General features: G+C 39.2%; 1 protein-coding gene across 2 annotated transcripts in view; it reads right to left on the reverse strand.

Annotated features, from left to right (window-relative positions):
• BOLL (boule homolog, RNA binding protein) overlaps window positions 1-20,286 on the reverse strand; it is a 61,545-nt gene that overhangs the window by 18,634 nt on the left and 22,625 nt on the right. For both annotated transcript variants that reach the window (NM_001193795.1, XM_077956213.1), the window contains 2 exon segments: window positions 10,506-10,634; window positions 11,433-11,480. In NM_001193795.1, the coding sequence (NP_001180724.1) occupies window positions 10,506-10,634; window positions 11,433-11,480 (177 nt within the window).

Raw genomic sequence — 20,286 nt, forward strand, 5'->3', positions numbered from 1 at the left:
TGCCTATGACTCCCAAACTATACACAATGTAGAATGTCTGCCAAGTGCTGCGCAAGTTGGACCAACATAAGGGAGGATTCTGAAGCCTCCTTAGGCTTCAGAAAGGATAAAGATTTCCCTAGAGGTCGATGTTCTGGAAGACCTCCTCAGAGATACTTTAGAGTCTTGAGTGCAGAAGTATGTACTGGTCAGGGTGAGGTAGAAGCACAAAATATCTCCACAGAGACCCTATTAATAATTAGGATAATAATTAAAATAATTAATAATCCTGACTTAATAACAGGGGAGGCAGAACTGATGGATACATCATGTTTCTACAATTTTTCTTGTCTACTACCTAGCCTGAGGAATACTACTGCTGGAGGTGAAGCAGGGGGAAAGTGGCAAAGGAAGTAGCAATTGCCACATCCCAATACAGAACCCCTGTGATAAAAAGGGCTTTACAAGGAACAAAAATGATCTCTGGCAAGGATGTGGAGGAAAGGGAATCCTTGTACACTGCTGGTGGGAATGTAAATTAGTATGGCCATTTTGGAAAATAGTAGGGTGGTTTCTCAGAAAATTAAAAATACTATCATGTGATCTAGAAATTCCACTACTGTGTATACACATCCAAAGGAAATGAAGTGAGTATGTTAAAGAGATATCTGCATTTCCATGTTCACTCCAGCATTATTTATAATAGTCAAGATATGGAACCAACCTTAGGCTCCATCAATCGGTGAATGGATAAAGAAAATGTAGTACCTATATACACAATGGAATACTGTTCAGCCTTAACAAAGAAGGAGATCCTGTCATTTATGACAATATGGATGAACCTGGAGGACATTATGCTAAGTGAAATAAGCCAAGCACAGAAAGACAAATACTACATGATTTCATTTATATGTAGAATGTGAAAAAGTTGAACTCATAGAAGCAGAGAGAAGAATGGTGGTTGCCAGGGGCTGGGGATGGGGAGTGAGATGGGAGATGTTGGTCAAAGGGTACAGAGTTTCAGTTCTAAAGGAAGAATATGCCCTGGAGATCTACTGTATAGCCTGACTATAGTTGATAATAACGTATTATATACTTGAAAATTGCTAAGACTTAAGGTACCTTCAACGTTCTCACCGCAAACAAAAAAAAGGATAACCATGTGAGGTGATGGATGAGCTTGATTGGGGTAATCATTTCACAATATGTACATATATCCAACCATCATGTTAGACACTGTAAATGTATACCATTTTTCGTTATTTACAATTTAGTAAAGTTGAGGAAAAAAAGAAAAAAGCAACCATAAAAAAATAGGTGGGGTAGGCCGGGGTGCAGTGGCTCATGCCTGTAATCTCAGCACTTTGGGAGGCTGAGGTGGGTGAATCATGAGGTCAGGAGATGGAGACCATCCTGGCTAACATGATGAAACCCCATCTCTACTAAAAATACAAAAAATTAGCTGGACTTGGTGGCACATGCCTGTAGTCCCAGCTACTTGGGAGGCTGAGGCAGGGGAATCACTTGAACCCAGGCGGCAGAGGTTGCAGTGAGCCGAGATAGTGCCACTGCACTCCAGCCTGGGTGACAGAGTGAGAGTCCATCTCAAAACAAAACAAACAAACAAAAATGGGGGGGCATGAAACAAACAATAAAGAAATCCTAGTAAAAGTATTGATAGTAAATATTAAGATCCAACTGTGGAAATTATTGTTTCAGAACAAAATTATGTATTACAAAAGTAATAAAACAATGGACTTAAATTGGGAGGTAAATGCTAATTTCATAATCTTTAATGACACTGATTTAAGACATACTATGCCCATGGTACTGGTACCAAAACAGACACAGATCAATGGAACAGGATAGAGAACTCAAATAAGACCACACATATCTACAACCATCTGATCTTCAACAAACCTGATAAAAAAAAAGCAATGGGAAAATAATTCCCTGTTTAATAAATGGTGCTGGGGAGGTCCAGGGCAAGATGGCCAAATAGGAACAACTGTGGTCTGCAGCTTCCAGTGAGACCAATGCAGAAGGTGGGTGATTTCTGCATTTCCAACTGAGGTACCCAGCTCATCTCACTGGGACTGGTTAGACAGTGGGTGCAGCCCATGGAGGGTGAGCAGAAACAGGGTGGGGTGCTGCCTCACTGAGGAAGCACAAGGGGTCAGGGAACTCCCTTCCTCAGCCAAAGGAAGCCATGAGGGACGGTGATATCTGACCCAGATACTATACTTTTCCCATGGCTTTTGCACCCGCAGACCAGGAGATCCCCTTGGGTGCCTACACCACCAGGGCCCCGGGTTTCAAGCACAGAACTGGGCGGCCATTTGGGCAGACACTGAGCTAGCTACAGGGTGTTTTTTGGTTCGTACCCTAGTGGTGCCTGAAACCCCAGAGAGGCAGAACTGTTCATCCCCTGGAAAGGGAGCTGAAGTCAGGAGCCAAGTGGTCTTGCTCAGCAGATCCCACTTCCATAGAGCCCAGCAAGCTGAGACCCACTGGCTTGAAATTCTTGCTGCCAGCACAGCAGACTGAGTCAACCTGGGACACTCGAGCTTGGTGTGGGGGACGGGTATCCACCATTACTGAGGCTTGAGTAGGCGGTTTTCCACTCACAGTGTAAATAAAGCCACCAGGAAGTTTGGACTAGGCGGAACCCACCTCAGCACCACAAAGCCACTGTAGCCAGACTGCCTCTCTAGATTCCTCCTCTCTGGGCAGGGCATCTCTGAAAGAAAGGCAGCAGCCCCAGTCAGGGGCTTATAGGTAAAACTCCCATCTCCCTGGGACAAAACACCTGGGGGAAATGGCATCTGTGAGTGCAGCTTCAGCAGACTTAAATGTTCCTGCCTGCCAGCTCTGAAGAGAGCAATGGATCTCCCAGCACAGTGCTCGAGCTCTGCTAAGGGACAGAATGCCTCCTCAAGTGAGTCCCTGACACCTGTGCCTCCTGACTGGGAGACACCTCCCAGCAGGGGTTGACAGACACCTCATACAGGAGAGCGCCAGTTGGCATCTGGTGGGTGTCCCTCTGGGATGAAGCTTCCAGAGGAAGGAGCAGGCTGCAATCTTTGCTGTTCTGCAACTTCTGCTGGTGGTACCCAGGCAAAGAGGGTCTGGGGTGGGCCTCCAACAAAATCCAGAAGACCTGCAGCAGAGGGGCCTGACTCTTAGAGGGAAAACTAACAAACAGAAAGCAATAACACCAACATCAACAAAAACGACATCCATGCAAAAACCCCATCCAAAGGTCATCAGCATCAAAGATCAAAGGTAGATAAATCCACAAAGATGAGGAAAAACCAGCACAAAAAGGTTGAAAATTCCAAAAACCAGAATGCCTCTTCCCCTTCAAAGGATCACAACTCCTCGCCAGCAAGGGAACAAAACTGGACGGAGAATGAGTTTGATGAATTGACAGAAGTAGGCTTCAGAGGGGGTTAATAAACTCTTCTGAGCTAAAGGAGCATGTTCTAACCCAGTGCAAAGAGGCTAAGAACCTTGATAAAAGGTTACAGGAACTGCAAACTAGAATAACCAGTTTAGAGAAGAACATAAGTGATGTGATGGGACTGAAAAACACAGCATGAGAACTTTGTGAAGCATACACAAGTATCAATAGCCGAATTGATCAAGCAGAAGAAAGGATATCAGAGATGAAAGATTGGCTTAATTAAATAAAGTGTGAAGACAATATTACAGAAAAAAGAATGAAAAGGAATGAACAAAGCCTCCGAGAAATATGGGACTATGTGAAAAGACCAAACCTACATTTGATTGGTGTACCAAAAAGTGATGCGGGGAATGGAACCAAGCTGGAAATTATCCAACTTGGATATTACCCAGGAGAACTTCCTCAACCTAGCAAGACAGGCCAACATTCAGAAAATACAGAGACCACCACAAAGATACTCCTTGAGAAGAGCAATCTGAAGACACATAATCGTCAGATTCACCAAGGTTGAAATGAAGGAAAAAATGTTAAGAGCAGCTAGACAGAAAGGTCAGGTTATCCACAAAGGGAAGCCCACCAAACTAACAGCAGATCTCTCTGCAGAAACCCTACAAGCCAGAAGAGAGTAGGGGCCAATATTCAACATTCTTAAAGAAAAGAACTTTCAACCCAGATTTTCATATCCAGCCAAACTAAGCTTCATAAGTGAAGGGGAAATAAAATCCTTTACAGACAAGCAAATGCTGAGAGGCTTTGTCACCACCACGCCTGCCTTCTAAGAGCTCCTGAAGGAAGCACTAAATATGGAAAGGAAAAGCAAGTACCAGTGACTACAAAAACATACCAAAATGAAAAAACCATCAACACTATGAAGAAACTGCATCAACTAATGTGCAAAATAACCAGCTAGATTCATAATGACAGGATCAAATTCACACATAACAATATTAACTTTAAATTTACATGGCCTAAATGCCCCAATTAAAAGACATAGACTGGCAAATTGGATAAAGAGTCAAGACCCATTGGTGTGTTGTATTCAGGAGACCCATCTCATGTGCAAAGACACACATAGGCTCAAAATAAAGGGATGGAGGAATATTTACCAAGCAAATGGAAAGAAAAAAAAAAAAAAGCAGGGACTGCAATCCTAGTCTCTGATAAAACAGACTTTAAACCAACAAAGATCAAAAAGACAAAGAATGGCATTACGTAATGGTAAAGGGATTAATGCAATGAGAAGAGCTAATTATCCTAAATCTATATATGCAGCCAATACAGGAGCACCCAGATTCATGAAGCAAGTTCTTAGAGACCTACAAAGAGATTTAGACTCCCACACAATAATAGTTGGAGACTTTAACACCCCACTGTCAATATTAGATCAACGAGACAGAAAATTAACAAGGATATTCAGGACTTGAACTCAGCTCTGGACCAAGCAGCCCTTATAGACTTCTACAGAACTCTCCACCCCAAATCAACAGAATATACACTCTTCTCAGCACCACATAGCACTTATTGTAAAATTGACCACATAATTGGAAGTAAAACACTCCTCAGCAAATGCTAAAGAATGGAAATCATAACAAACAGTCTCTCAGACCACAGTGCAATCAAATTAGAATGCAGGATTAAGAAACTCACTCAAAACCACGCAACTACATGGAAACTGAACAATCTGCTCCTGAATGACTACTGGATAAATTACAAAATTAAGGCAGAAATAAATAGGTTCTTTGAAACCAATGAGAACAAAGACGCAACGTACCAGAATCTCTGGGACACAGCTAAAGCAATGTTTAGAGAGAAATTTATAGCACTAAATGCATGCAGGAGAAAGTGGGAAAGATCTAAAATTGACACCCTAACATCACAATTAAAAGAACTAGAGAAGCAAGAGCAAACAAATTCGAAAGCTAGCAGAAGACAAGAAATAACTAAGATTAGAGCAGAACTGAAGGAGACAGAGACACGAAAAACCCTTCAAAAAAATCAATGAATCCAAGAGCTTGTTTTTTGAAAAGATTAACAAAATAGATAGACCACTAGCCAGCCTAATAAAGAAGAAGAATCAAATTGATACAATAAAAAATGAAAAAGGGGATATCACCACTGATCCCACAGAAATACAAACTATCATCAGAGAATACTATAAACACCTCTACAAAAATAAACTAGAAAATCTGGAAGAAATGGATAAATTCCTAGACACATACACCCTCCCTCCCAAGACTAAACCAGGAACAAGTCAAATCCTTGAATAGACCAATAACAAGTTCTGAAATTGAGGCAGTAATTTCAGAACTGAGCCTACTAAACAAAAAAGTCCAGGACCGGACAGATTCACAGCCAAATTCTACCAGAGGTACAAAGAGGAGCTAGTACCATTCCTTCTGAAACTATTCCAAACAATAGAAAAAGAGGGACTCCTTCCTAACTCATTGTATGAGGCTAGCGTCATCCTAATACCAAAACCTGCCAGAAACACAACAAAAAAAAGAAAATTTCAGGCCAACATCCCTGATGAACATTGATGCGAAAATCCTCAATAAAATACTGGCAAACTGAATCCAGCAGCACATCAAATATCTTATCCAGCACCATCAAGTTGGTTTCATCCCTGGGATGGAAGGCTGGTTCAACATATGCAAATCAGTAAATGTAACCCATCACATAAACAGAACCAACAACAAAAACCGCATAATTGTCTCAATAGACGCAGAAAAAGCCTTCAAAAAAATTCAACACCATTTCAGGCTAAAATCACTTAATAAACTAGGTATTGACGGAACATATCTCAAAATAATAAGAGCTATTTATGACAAACCCATAGCCAATATCATACTGAATGAGCAAAAGCTGGAAGCATTCCCTTTGAAAACTGGCACAAATCAAGGATGCCCTCTCTCATCACTCCTATTCAACATAGTATTGGACGCTCTGGCCAGGGCAATCAGGCAAGAGAAAGAAATAAAGGGTATTCTTCAATTAGGAAAAGAGGAGGTCAAATTGTCTCTGTTTGCAGATGACATGATTGTATATTTAGAAAACTCCATCATCTCAGCCCAAAAGCTCCTTAAGCTGATAAGCAACTTCAGCAAAGTCTCAAGATACAAAATCAATGTGCAAAAATCACAAGCATTCCTATACACCAATAACAGACAAACAGAGAGCCAAATCGTGAGTGAACTCCCATTCATAATTGCCACAAAGAGAATAAAATACCTAGGAATCCAACTTACAAGGGATGTGAAGGACCTCTTCAAGGAGAACTACAAACCACTGCTCAAGGAAATAAGAGAGGACACAAACACATGGAAAAACATTCCATGATCATGGGTAGGAAGAATCAATATCATGAAAATGGTCATACTGCCCAAATTTATAGATTCAATGTTTTTCCTGTCAAGCTACCATTGACTTTCTTCACAGAATTAGAAAAAACTAGTTTAAATTTCATATGGAACCAAAAAAGAGACCGTATAGCCAAGACAATCCTAAGCAGAAAGAACAAAGCTGGAGGCATTACGCTACCTGACTTCAAACTATACTATAAGGCTACAGTAACCAAAACAGCATGGTACTGGTACTAAAACAGAGATATAGACCAATGGAACAGAGACCTCAGAAATAACATCACACATCTACAACCATATGATCTTTGACAAACCTGACAAAAATAAGCAATGGGGAAATGATTCCCTGTTTAATAAATGATGTTGAGAAAACTGGCTAGCCATATGCACAAAACTGAAACTGGACCTCTTCCTTACAACTTATACAAAAATTAACTCAAGATGGATTAATGACTTAAATGTAAGAATTAAAACCATAAAAACCATAGAAGAAAACCTAGGTAATACCATTCAGGACATAGGCATGACTAAAACACTAAAAGCAATGGCAACAAAAGCCAAAATTGACAAATGGTGTCTAATTAAACTAAAGAGCTTCTGCACAGCAAAAGAAACTATCATCAGAGTGAACAGGCAACCTACGCAATGGGAGAAAATTTTTGCCATCTATCCATCTGACAACAGGCTAATATCTAGAATCTACATGGAACTTAAACAAATTTACAAGAAAAAAAAACCCCATCAAAAAGTGGGTGAAGGATATGAATAGACACTTCTCAAAAGAAGACATTTATGTGGCCAATAAACGTATGAAAAAAAGCTCATTATCACTGGTCATTAGAGAAATGCAAATCAAAACCACAAGGAGATACCATCTCATGTCAGTTAGCATGGCGATCATTAAAAAGTCAGGAAACAACAGATGCTGGAAAGGATGTGGAGAAATAGGAATGCTTTTACACTGTTGGTGGGAGTGTAAATTAGTTCAACCATTGTGGAAAACAGTGTGGCGATTCCTCAAGGATCTAGAACCAGAAATACCATTTGACCCAGCAATCCCATTACTGGATATATATCAAAAGGTTTATAAATCATTCTTCTATAAAGACACATGCACATGTATGTTTATTGCAGCACTATTTACAATAGCAAAGACTTGGAACCAACCCAAATGCCCATCAATGATAGACTGGATAAAGAAAATGTGACACATATACTATGGAATACTCTGCAGCCATAAAAAAGAATGAATTCATGTCCTTTGCAGGGACATGGATGAAGCTGGAAACCATTATTTTCAGCAAACACAAGAACAGAAAACCAAACACTGCATGCTCTCACTCATAAGTGGGAGTTGAACAATGAGAACACATGGACATAGGGAGGGGAACATCACACACCAGGGCCTATTGGTGGGGGGAGGCAAGGGGAGGGATAGCATTAGGAGAAATACCTAATGTAGATGATGGGTTGATGGGTGCAGTAAACCACCATGGCACATGCATACCTATGTAACAAATCTGCACGTTCTGCATATGTATCCCAGATCACGAAGTATAATAACAAAAAAATGGTCCTGGGAAAACTGTGTAGCCATATATAGAAAATTGAAACTGGACCCCTTCCTTACACCTTATACAAAGATTAACTCAAGATGGATTAAAGACTTAAGTGTAAAACCCAAAACTACCAAAACCATAGAAGGACTGGGTGTGGTGGCTCATGCCTGTAATCCGAGCACTTTGGGAGGCCGAGGTGGGCAGATCACGAGGTCAGGAGATCGAGACCATCCTGGCTAACATGGTGAAACCCCGTCTCTACTAAAAATAAGAAAAAATTAGCTGGCTGGGCGAGGTGGCACGTGCCTGTAGTTCCAGCTACTCAGGAGGCTGAGGCAGGAGAATCGCTCGAAACTGGGAGGTGGAGGTTGCAGTGAGATGAGATCACACCATTGCACTTTAGTCTGGGTGATGGAGCGAGACTCCGTCTCAAAAAAAAAAAAAAAAAAAAAGAGAAACCAAAACAAACAAACAAACACACACACACACACAGACACACACAAACCATAGAAGAAAATATAGGCAATACCATTCATTCAGGACTTAGGCACAGGCAAAGACTTCATGATGAAAACATCAAAAGCAATTGCATCTAAAGCAAAAATTGACAAATGGGTTTTAATTAACTAAAGAGCTTCTGCTCAACAAAAGAAATTATCATCAGAGTCAACAGACAACCTACAGAATGGGAGAAAATTTTTGCAATCTATCCGTCTGACAAAAGTCCAACATCCAGAATGTACAAGGAACTTAAACAAATTCACAAGAAAAAAAAAAAAGAACCTCGTTAAAAAGTTGGCAAAGGACATGAACAGACACTTCTCAAAAAAGACATTTATCCAGCCAACAAACATAAAAAAAGCTCAACATCACTGATCATTGGAGAAATGCTAATCAATACCACAATGAGATACCATCTCATACCAGTCAGAATGGCGATTATTAAAAAGTCAAGAAACAACAGATGCTGGTGAGGCTGTGGAGAAATAGGAATGCTTTTTTACACTGTTGGTGGAAATGTAAATTTAGTTCAACCATTGTGGAAGACTGTGGTGATTCCTCAAAGACCTAGAGGCAGAAATATCATTTGACCCAGCAATCCCATTACTGGGTATATACCTAAAGAAATATAAATCATTTTATTATAAAGATACATGCATGTATATGTTCATTGCAGCACAATTCACAATAGCAAAGACATGGAATCGACACAAACGCTCATCTGTGATAGACTGGATAAAGAAAATATGGTACATATACACCATGGAATGCTATGCAGCCATAAAAAGGAACGAGATCATGTCCTTTGCTGGAAGGAGCTGGAAGCCATTATCCTCAGCAAACTAACATAGGAACAGAAAACGAAACACCGCACATTCTCACTTGTAAGTGGAAGCTGAACAATGAGAACACATGGACACAGGGAGGGGAACAACACACAGTGGGACCTGTTGGGGGCTGGGGAAGGGAGAGCATCAGGAAAAATAGCTAATGCGTGCCAGGCTTAACACCTAGGGGATGGGCTAATAGATGCAGAAAACCAACATGGCACAGGTTTACCTAGGTAATAAACCTGCACATCCTACACATATATACTGGAACTTAAAATAATATAAAATAAATAAAATATAAAATAAAACATACCATGCACAGTTCCTGGCACACAGATGGTGAAGCTATAAGTAATGGATCAGAAATATAATTTAAAGATGCTGAAGAGGATATTAAAATTTGTAATTATAAATTTAATTTACATTTTTGTAGGAAGAATTTTTTTAGAGATTTTTTTCTTCTTCATCTTAATTATATGCTTTTGACTATTAGAATGTTAGTAACAATACAGATTGACAGGCAAAATGAGAATGCAGGGTATTTGGAATTTTACTATGTCAAAAAGATCAAATCAAAGATTAGCATAGTGGAGTGAATGGTTGATTTGGGGAACGGTTCAGAACTAGTTAGTGAAAAAGTCTAAGATGATGCATTCTTAGATATAAGAAAGGGGAAGAGATTTGAATAAATCAACAAAACAGAAGATGAAGCAGTTTCAATGAGGGTCGTGAACAAATTTAAAAAAGAGAAAAAGAAATAAATATTAACATGAGGTAGTTATAGATCAATTACTTTAAGACTAATACATACCTCTGGAACTGAAGTTTCCATCAGAGACAGTGGAGGAGGAACACATCCACCATCCTGTGCAATTTCCACTGGTTGATAAATAACCTCAGAAGGTTGCAGGTATAAGAAGGGAGCAGAAGAGGCAGGAGGCTAAAACACAAAACCACATTTCTAATTCAAATACGATTACTTATCTCTGTTAAACCAAATGACTTAGCCAACAGATGAGAGAAGTATTTGCTTTATATTTTACTAAATTTTTTTTTAGGAATAGCACAGAAGTATCTCAGCAATGGATCAGAAACTAATCTGTTATAAATTCCAATTGTGTAGATGTAAATAATCTTATCACTGGTAAGCACTAAAACTTCTTAATGACTCAGAACCTCATATATAAATCCAGATAATAATTATGGTTATATTAATATCACCAGTAAAGTTTGTAATAAAGTGACCTATGGTATTTAAATTGACATAAATGTCTGCTCTCAGCTCTGTGACTTCTAAAGGAAGTGGGAAAATGTCATTAAACAATTTTTTGGTGAAGTACTGTTTGTCACCAAAAGTTGGAAAATAGAATACTTATTTAGGAATGGAATAAGAACTGAAGCCAAATCCAAGTGAAGCTAGAAAAATGCTAAATTTTCAAATAATACCAATAGTAAAAAAGAGTAAGTTTTCATGTTTATACAGTACACATTTATAAAATGCTTTCACTTATGCATTATCATTTGATATTCACAAAAATCATATAAGGAAACTTACACAGGTATAGTATCATTACATACATTTTTACAAATGAAGAAACTGAAAACAAACTGCCAAAAGAATGTTAATAAATAGAGGAAGGTCTCAAATCTAGTTCTCCTGACTTTAGTATTCATGCAGTCATCACAAGAATATAACGAAAGAAGGATTTAAAATTATATATTGAAAGTTAACATTTACCTGAGGAACACTCCACTGCCACTGTCCTGGTAAATACTGTGCGGTGGCCTAAAATTAAATAAAAGAAAAGAAAAACCCACTCAGATTATAAATAAGGGTTAAAACTAGATATCTACAGGCAAAAATATGAAGTTGAACCCTCACACCATACACAAAAATCAACTAAAGCCATATACAAAAATTAACTCAAAACGGACCAGAGACTTAAATGTAAGAGCTAAAATTATAAAACTCTTAGAAAAAAACATAGATGTAAATGTCTTGACCTTGAATTAGGAAATGTTTGTAAAATTATGATTCCAAAAGCACAAACAACAAAGCAACAACAAAAAATAGTTAAATTTGATTTCATCAAAACTTTTGTGCAAGTGAAAATACAACCCACAGGATGAGAGAAAATATGGAACTTATATCAAGAATGTATAAAGAACGCTTACAACTTAATAATCAAAAGGCAAGTAACCCAACTTAAAAATAGGTAAATGAGATGAATAGACTTTTCTCCAAAGAAGATATGCATATGGCCAATAAACACAAGAAATAACGCTCGACACCACTAGCCTTCAGGGAAATACAAATCAAAACCATAATACAACCATAATACACTTCATACCCACTAGGATGGCTTTAATCAAAAAAGTAGATCATAAGTGTTGATGGGCATGTGGAGAAATTAGAACCCCCATAATCTGCTGGTGGGAATATAAAATGGTGCACCCCTTTAGGAAAATAAATACTTCCTTAAAAGGTTAAACAGAGTTACCATATGACCCAGCAATTCCACCCTAGTTACAAGACCTAACAGAATTAACAATATATATTCACATAAAATTTGTATGTGAATGTCCATCGCAGCATTATTTATAACAGTCAAAAAGTAGAAATAACTCAAGCGTCCATCATCTGATGAATGGATAAACAAAATGTGGTACAGTGTATCCATACAATGGGATATTATTATTTGAGAATGAAGTACTAAGACATGCCATGTCTCATTTATCATGACACAGATAAATCTTGAAATCATTATGCTAAATGAAAGAAGCCAGTCACAAAAGACCACATATTGTATGATTGTTTTTATAGGATATATCCAGAATAGGCAAATCTAGAAAAACAGGTAAGTAGATTACTGGGTGCCTAGGGCTGGGATAAGGGGAAAAAGAAGAGTAACTGCCAACTACTCAACTCGTCTACTGTAGCACAAAAACAGCCATAGACAATAAGTAAACAAAAGTGGCTGTGTTCCAATAATGCTTTATTTACAAAAGCAGGCTGCTGCTAGAGTTTGTTCTGCAAGCCATAGTCTGATGACCCCGCTATAGACCAAAATGGTCTGTCATTATAGTTCACTTATGCCCAGTTTCTCACTAGAATTAATGAAGAGTGCTGGTTAACTGAAAGAGGATGTCATAATACATAATAAACCACAATATATTATTTACTTTAATATAAATTATGTTAAATATAATATAGCCAGAAACTGACGTATGTTAACATTAAAAAACCAGCTTGCAGTCCAATACCTGTATCTTACTTTGGGAATTATTGCTGAAGACTTTTTAGATTAAATGGTAGCCAGGGGAGCAAAACTGACCTCATTACATTTGGTAAAAGGAAGCAAAGAGTCCATCTTCTTGTATGATATTGTTTAGTTCCCTCGTGAAAAAAGAGAGGCATGATGTCAGCAAGATGGCTGACCAGAGATGCCTGGTATTCATTTTCCACTGGCTCCCCATCCCGCCACAAGAAAGGACTAAGGCAATGAATAAACAGCTACAATTTGATAGGAGCATTAAAGGGAGAGTGCTAGAGTGCAGCAGGGGAGTGGAGACACACCTGTGGTGATTGCAAATCCAGGAGCGCAGCATGGAGCCACTCAGCCTCTGCAACCCCTTCTCTTTTGCTAAGATTGGATCTGCCTGGAGTCCTGCAATTTCTTATTGCAGGGAAAAGGTACGCAGAAGATCCCCACCAGCCTGCATTGCTACTGCAAACACCCACACTCCTTGCAACAGGAGAATCCCATAGTCTCACAGTTTGAAGAGTTGCTGGGAATTCGTGGCTGCGTTGTCCCAAATTAGGAGTACAAAGTATGTACTCCTCACCCCCTCAATCCCATCCTGTGAGCCAAGCTGCTACAGTGTGACAGCATCTTGAGGCCACAGCCGCCTCTGAAGTGCTCCCTCTTCTAGGCGGCCAATAGCTATTGCACGTCTCCAGCACTGGGGTTCCATTTTCATTCCGCCAAGTCCGTAGCAGTGGCTGAACACAACTCCAGCAGCATGGAACCTGAGGCTTAAGATTGGCCGTGATTCTGGCTCTGTACAGTACGGAAACCACCTTCTGTTGCCCTCACCTCCAGCTAGAGGAACAATTTGGCTGACCTGCCCAGGGTGAACCCACTCTTTAGCTGGTCAAACTGCTGCACTCCCCTGAGCAGGAGAGGTCCTCAAGCCTGGTAGCAGCTGACATGCTGCCGGGACGGAATGGTTACACACCTGCATACGGGGCTGAGAAACAGCCCAGAGGTGCCTCATGCCCTGCAGACAAGCCCCTGACCTATCCTGTGCATATAATTAGAGCCCAAGAAACAGCTCTGGGGACTGCCACTGGCAGAAACGTCCCCAGGGGAGTGGAGTGGCTGTGTGTCCATGCCTCAGGCCTAAGAATTGGCCTCGTGCCCACCCCTCTAGCAGACACATCCCCAGGACAGCTGAGCAGCCTTGAATCTGTGTCCAAGGCCTGAGAAGAAGCCCCACAGGCTGCTTCCAGTGGGCATGATCCCAGGCCGACCAATAGCCCTGTGCCTGCATTCTGGGCCTATGGAACAGCCCTAACAGAAACGTTTCCAGGCCAGGTGATCCACCTTGTGCCTATGTCCCAGACTGGAGAAATAGCCCTGTGGGCCACCCCCAGCAGACATGCCCCCTGGACCAGGTGAGCAGTTGTGTACCTGCATCCCGAGCTGGAGGAACAGTCCCTGACAAACACGTCTCTAGCCAACTGAGCAGCCATGCAGCTGTGTCCACGGCCTGAGAAACAGTCCCATGGGTTGTCCCCAGCAGATGCACCCCCAGGTCAGCCAAGGAGCCATGTGCCTGCATACCCAACCCGAGAAACAGCCCCACAGGCTGCCTTTGGTGGGCATTCCCCGAGGCTGGCTGAGAAACTGCATGCTTGTGCTCTCAGCCAGAGTAACAGCCATGTGGCCCCAAGCCAAGTGAGCCAGACTTACCATGTTCATGTACACAGCCCTGACCTGAGGAACAGCCCAGCAAGCCCAAGCCCCACCACCATTATCACAGACTCTCTTGTCCTAGGTCACTGAGAAACTTGCAAATACAACTAGAGAGTATTACAGCTTAAGAGACTACACAGAGACTACCCTACTATGTCCACCTAGAACCAAGGCCAATGCACCCCACTGAACCAACACCCCAAAATCCATTCACAGAAATAAGTCTTCCCCTATGAAACCTACTTCAAATTTGAAAAGGTGACTTTTGTACCAGATGTGTAGAAATCAATGTAGGGACACATCAACCATCAAGGAAACATGTTACCGCCAATAAAAATAGTAATTCTCTAGTAACAGACCCCAATCATAGGGAAATATTTGCATATATTTCATACTGCCAGAAAAAGAATTCAAAATAATAATTTTAAGGAAATTCAGCGAGATACAAGAGAACACAGACATACAATTCAACAAAATCAGGAAAACAACTCATAATTTGAATGAGAAATTTAACAAAGAGATAGATATCATAAAAAAACAACAGAAATCCTAGAGCTGAAGAATTCAATGAATGAAATAAAAATACAACTGAGATCTTCAACAATACACTAGACCAAGCAGAAGAAAGAATTTCTGAACTTGAAGACAGGTCTTTTGAAATAACACAGGCAGACAAAAAAAAAAAAAAAAAAAAAAAGAAGAATGAAGAAAACCCACAGGATTTATAAGACACCATGAAGAGAATAAATATTCATTCATATAATGAGCATTTAAGAAGGAAAAGAGAAGGGAAAATGTGAGGACAACACATTTAATGAAATAATAGCAGAACATTTTCCAAGTCTTGGGAGAAGAGATGGATATCCAGGTCTGGGGAACTCAAAGAATCCTAGTAGATTCAATCTAACGGATCCTCTCAGAGGCACATTATAGTCAAATTGTTAAAAGTCAAAGAGAAAGAATTTTAAAAGCAGCAAGAAAAATGTGTCAAGTCACAATTAAAGGAATCCCCATTATACTAACAGTAGATTTCTTAGCAGAAATCTTACTGGGGAGAATGGATGATATATTTAGATACATTCAAAATACTGAAGGAAAAAAACCCTGCCAGTCAAGAATATTAGACCCAGTAAAGCTATCTTTTAGAAATGAAGGAGAAATACACTCTTTTACACGGCCAGGTGTGGTGGCTCACACTTGTAATCCCAGTGCTTTGGGAGACTAAGGCAGGAAGATTACTTGAGCCCAGGAATTTGAGACCAGCCTGGGCAACATAGCAAGACCCTATCTCTTAAAAAAAATTAGCAGGCATGGCACATGCCTGTAGTCTCAGCTATGTGGCAGGCTAAGGTGGGAGGGATTACTTGAGCTTACGAGTTTGATGCTGCAGTGAGCTATGATCATGCCACTACACTCTGTCTCTTAAAAAAACCAACTCTTTCATAGACAAGCAAAAACTGAGAGAATTTATCACCACTAGATTGGCCTTACAAAAAAAATATTCAAGGGAGTCTTACATCAGGAAGTGAAAGGATGATAACGACCCTCATGAAACATGCAAAACTATAAAATTCACTGGGACAGTCATTACACAAAGGACAAAGAGAAGAAAAGAATCAAATCTTATAATTACAGAGAACCCAGCCACAAAAAATCACCAAAAAGAGAAGGAACAAGGAACAAAAGATATGCAAAATAACCAGAAAACAATAAATAAAATGACAGGATGTCCTCACCTGTCAATAACAGCCCTGAATTCAAATGGGTTAAATTCTCCATTTAAAAGATAGAGACTGGGTGAATAGATTAAAAAAAGAATGCTACCTAAAAGAAACTCACCTTACTTGTAAAGACACACCTAGGCTGAAAGTGAAGGGATAGAAAGACATGTTCTATGCAAATGGAAACCAAAGCAGGCAGGAATAGCTATACTTATATCAGACAAAACCGACTTCAAGTTAAAAGCTTTAAAAAGAGACAAAGAAGGACATTTATATAATAATAAAGGGATCAATTCCACAAGAGAATATAACAATGTAAATACATATGTACCCAACACAAAGCACCCAGATATATAAAGCAAGTCTTATTTGATCTAAAGAGAGAGGGAGAAACCCCAATAAAATAGTGGTTGGGGACTTCAACACCCCACTCTCAGCATTGGACAGATTATCTAGAAAGAAAATAAACAGGCTGGGCACAGTGGCTCAGGCCTGTAATCCCAGCACTTTGGGAGGCCAAGGTGGGCAGATCATGAGTTCAAGAGTTCGAGACCAGCCTGACCAACATGGTGAAACCCCATCTCTACTAAAAACACAAAAAATTAGCCTGGCGTGGTGGCGTGCACCTGTAATCCCAGCTACTCAGGAGGCTGAGGCAGGGGAATTGCTTGAACCTGGGAGGCAGAGGTTGCAGTGATCTGAGATCATGCAGTGATCCGAGATCATTGCACTCTAGCCTGCGTGACAAGAGTGAGACTCTTTCTCAAAACAAAACAAAAAACAAAAAACAAAAACAAAAACAAACCAAAAAAAACCCCAAAAACAAAGAAACATGGATTTAAACTGCACCATAGGCCAAACAGACCTAACAGCTATTTTGAGAACATTTAACTGAACAGTTGCAGAATATACTTTCTTTTTATCAGCATATAAAACATTCTCCAGAATTACCATATTTTAGGAAACAAAACAAGTCTCAAAAAATTAAAAAGAACTGAAATTATATCAAGTATCTCATCTGACACAATAGAATAAAAGAAGACATCAATAAGAAGAAAAACATTCAAAACTATACAAATTCATGGAAATTAAGCAACATACTGCTGAATGACCAGTGGGTGAAGGAAGAAATTAAGAATGAAAACAGAAACACAACATACCGAAACCTATGGGACACAACAGTAGCAGTATTAAGAGGCAAATTTATAGCAATGAATGCTTACATCAAAAAATTAGAAATATTTCAAATAAACACCCTTACAATGTACCTCTAAGAATTATAAGAGCAAGAACAAGCTAAACCCAAAATTAGTAGAAGAAAAGAAATAATAATAATTAGGGCAGAAATAAACAATGTTGAGACTACATAACAATACAAAAGATTAACAAAACAAAAGGTTGACTTTTTAAAAAGATAAAATCGACAAACCATTAGTTAGTCTAAGAAAAAAAAAGAAAGTAGATCCAAATAAATAAAATCAGCAATGAAAAAGACATCACAATGGATACCATAAATACAAAGGATCAGTAGAGACTATTATGAACAACTATATGCCAATAAATTAGAAAACCTAGAAGAAACAGATAAATTCCTGAACATACACAATCTGCCAAGACTAAACCAAGATTGAAGAAATCGAAAACCTTAAGAAACAAGGCCAAGCGCAGTCGCTCATGCCTGTAATCCCAGCACTTTGGGAGGCCAAGGCGGGTCGATCACGAGGTCAGGAGATTGAGACCATCCTGGTTAACAAGGTGAAACCCCGTCTCTACTAAAAAAAATAAAAAATTAGCCGGGCGAGGTGGCGGGCGCCTGTAGTCCCAGCTACTCGGGAGGCTGAGGCAGGAAAACGGCGTGAACCTGGCAGGCCGAGCTTGCAGTGAGCCGAGATTGCGCCACCTGCACTCCAGCCTGGGCGACAGAGCGAGACTCCGTCTTCAAAAAAAAAAAAAAAAGAAAAGAAAATGAAAAGAAAACCTGAAGAAACAAATTTAAGTAACAAGATTGAATCAGTAATTAAAACGTCTTCCAACAAAGAAAAGTCCAGAACTACATGGCTGAATTCTACCAAACCTTTAGGTAAGAATACAGGTCTTCCCAAACTATTCCAAAAAATCGAAGCAGAGGGAATTCTCCCAAATTCATTCCATTAGTTTGAATACATTAAACTAAAAAGTTCCTGCACAGTGAAGAAAACAATCAACAGAGTGAAGACACAACCTGTTGAATGGTAGAAAACATCTGTAAACTACCTATCTGACACAGAATTAATATTAAAATATACAAGGATAAACAAAATAAACAACAGCAAAATAAAAAATAAACTGATTAAAAATGGGAAAATGATCTGAATAGACATTTCTCAAAAGAAGGCAAAGAAATGGCTAACAAATATTTGAAAAAATGATCAACATCACTAATTATCAGGAAACTGTAAGTCAAAACCACAATGAGGTATTATCTACCCCAGTTAGGATGGTTATTGTCAAAAAGAGAAAATAACAAAGGCTGGTGAGGATGTAGAGAAAAGGAAACTCTTCTACATTGTTAGTAGGAATGCAAACTAGTATAACCACTGTGGAGAACAGTATGGAGGTCCCTGAAAAAACTACAAGTAGAACTACCATATGATCTGGTAATCCCACTATGCGGAATTTATTTGGAGAAAAGGAAATCATTGATTCAGAGAGACATCTGCACCCCCATGTTTATTACAGCATTATTCACAATAGCCAAAATATGAAATCAACCTAGGTGTCCAACAACAGATGAATAAAGAAAATGTGGCATATATATACATGACGGAATACTATTTGGCTATAAAAAAGAATAAAATCCTATCATTCATGGCAGTATGGATGGAACTGGAGGTCATTATGTTAAATGAAATAAGCCAGGAACAGAAAGTTAAACAACACATGTTCTCATGCATATGTGGAAGCCAAAAAACACTGATCTCAAAAATCTGTCACCTGCACAGATATTTTTGAAATAAAAAAGTTTTATTTTCCCCCTCTTTCTTGTAATAAGTGATAAAATTCCAAGTCTTTTCAACTGCCTTTCAAACAATGTTTACAAGAGAGTAGCTTATCCTCTGCTGGTCTACACTGGTTGCTCAATTCAACTTGTATTCCTGTTTTTGTATATGCAGCATTTAGACTTACATATGGCAAGAAGGCATTTTTTTTTTTTAAAGGAAACAAACTCGCAAATCATGAAGTGATGTAAAAGTTGCATATGCCTACAAAGCTCTGAATTCAGGTCCCATTGCTGTCAAAAAGAAATGAATGTAACTCCTACCCTAATCCATTTTTTATATGATAAAAGTGCCTTAGCATGAGTTGCAACTGTCATCACTACAGTAAGCCGGTTTACAGATGTTTTCCACTGAGCGTCACAATAAAGAGTACCATGTGCTACAAAAAATAAATAAATAAAAATAAATTGATCTCATAGAAGTAAAAAGAATACCGGGGGCTGAGAAGGATAGAGGGAAAGGAGGAATAGGGAGAGATTTGTGAAAGGATACAAAATTACAGCTACCTCAGGAATGGAAAACCAAACATCCTATGTTCTCACTCATAAGTGGGAGCTAAGCTATGAGGATGAGAAGGCATAGGAATGATACAATGGACTTTGAGGACTTAGGAAGAAGGGGCGGGAAGGGGGTAAGGGATAAAAGACTACAAATTGTGTTCAGTGTATACTGCTCGGGTGATGGGTGCATCAAAAATCTCACAAATCACCATTAAAGAACTTACTCATGTAACCAAATACTATCTGTTCCCCACAAACCTTTGGAAATAAAAATTAAAAAAAATAAACAAAAAATCCCAAACACCCCTAAAATTACAGCTAGATGGGAGGAATAAGTTCTAATGTTCTATACCA

Source organism: Macaca mulatta, chromosome 12, assembly GCF_049350105.2.
Source record: "Macaca mulatta isolate MMU2019108-1 chromosome 12, T2T-MMU8v2.0, whole genome shotgun sequence".
In the NCBI taxonomy this organism is placed as follows: Eukaryota; Metazoa; Chordata; class Mammalia; order Primates; family Cercopithecidae; genus Macaca; species Macaca mulatta.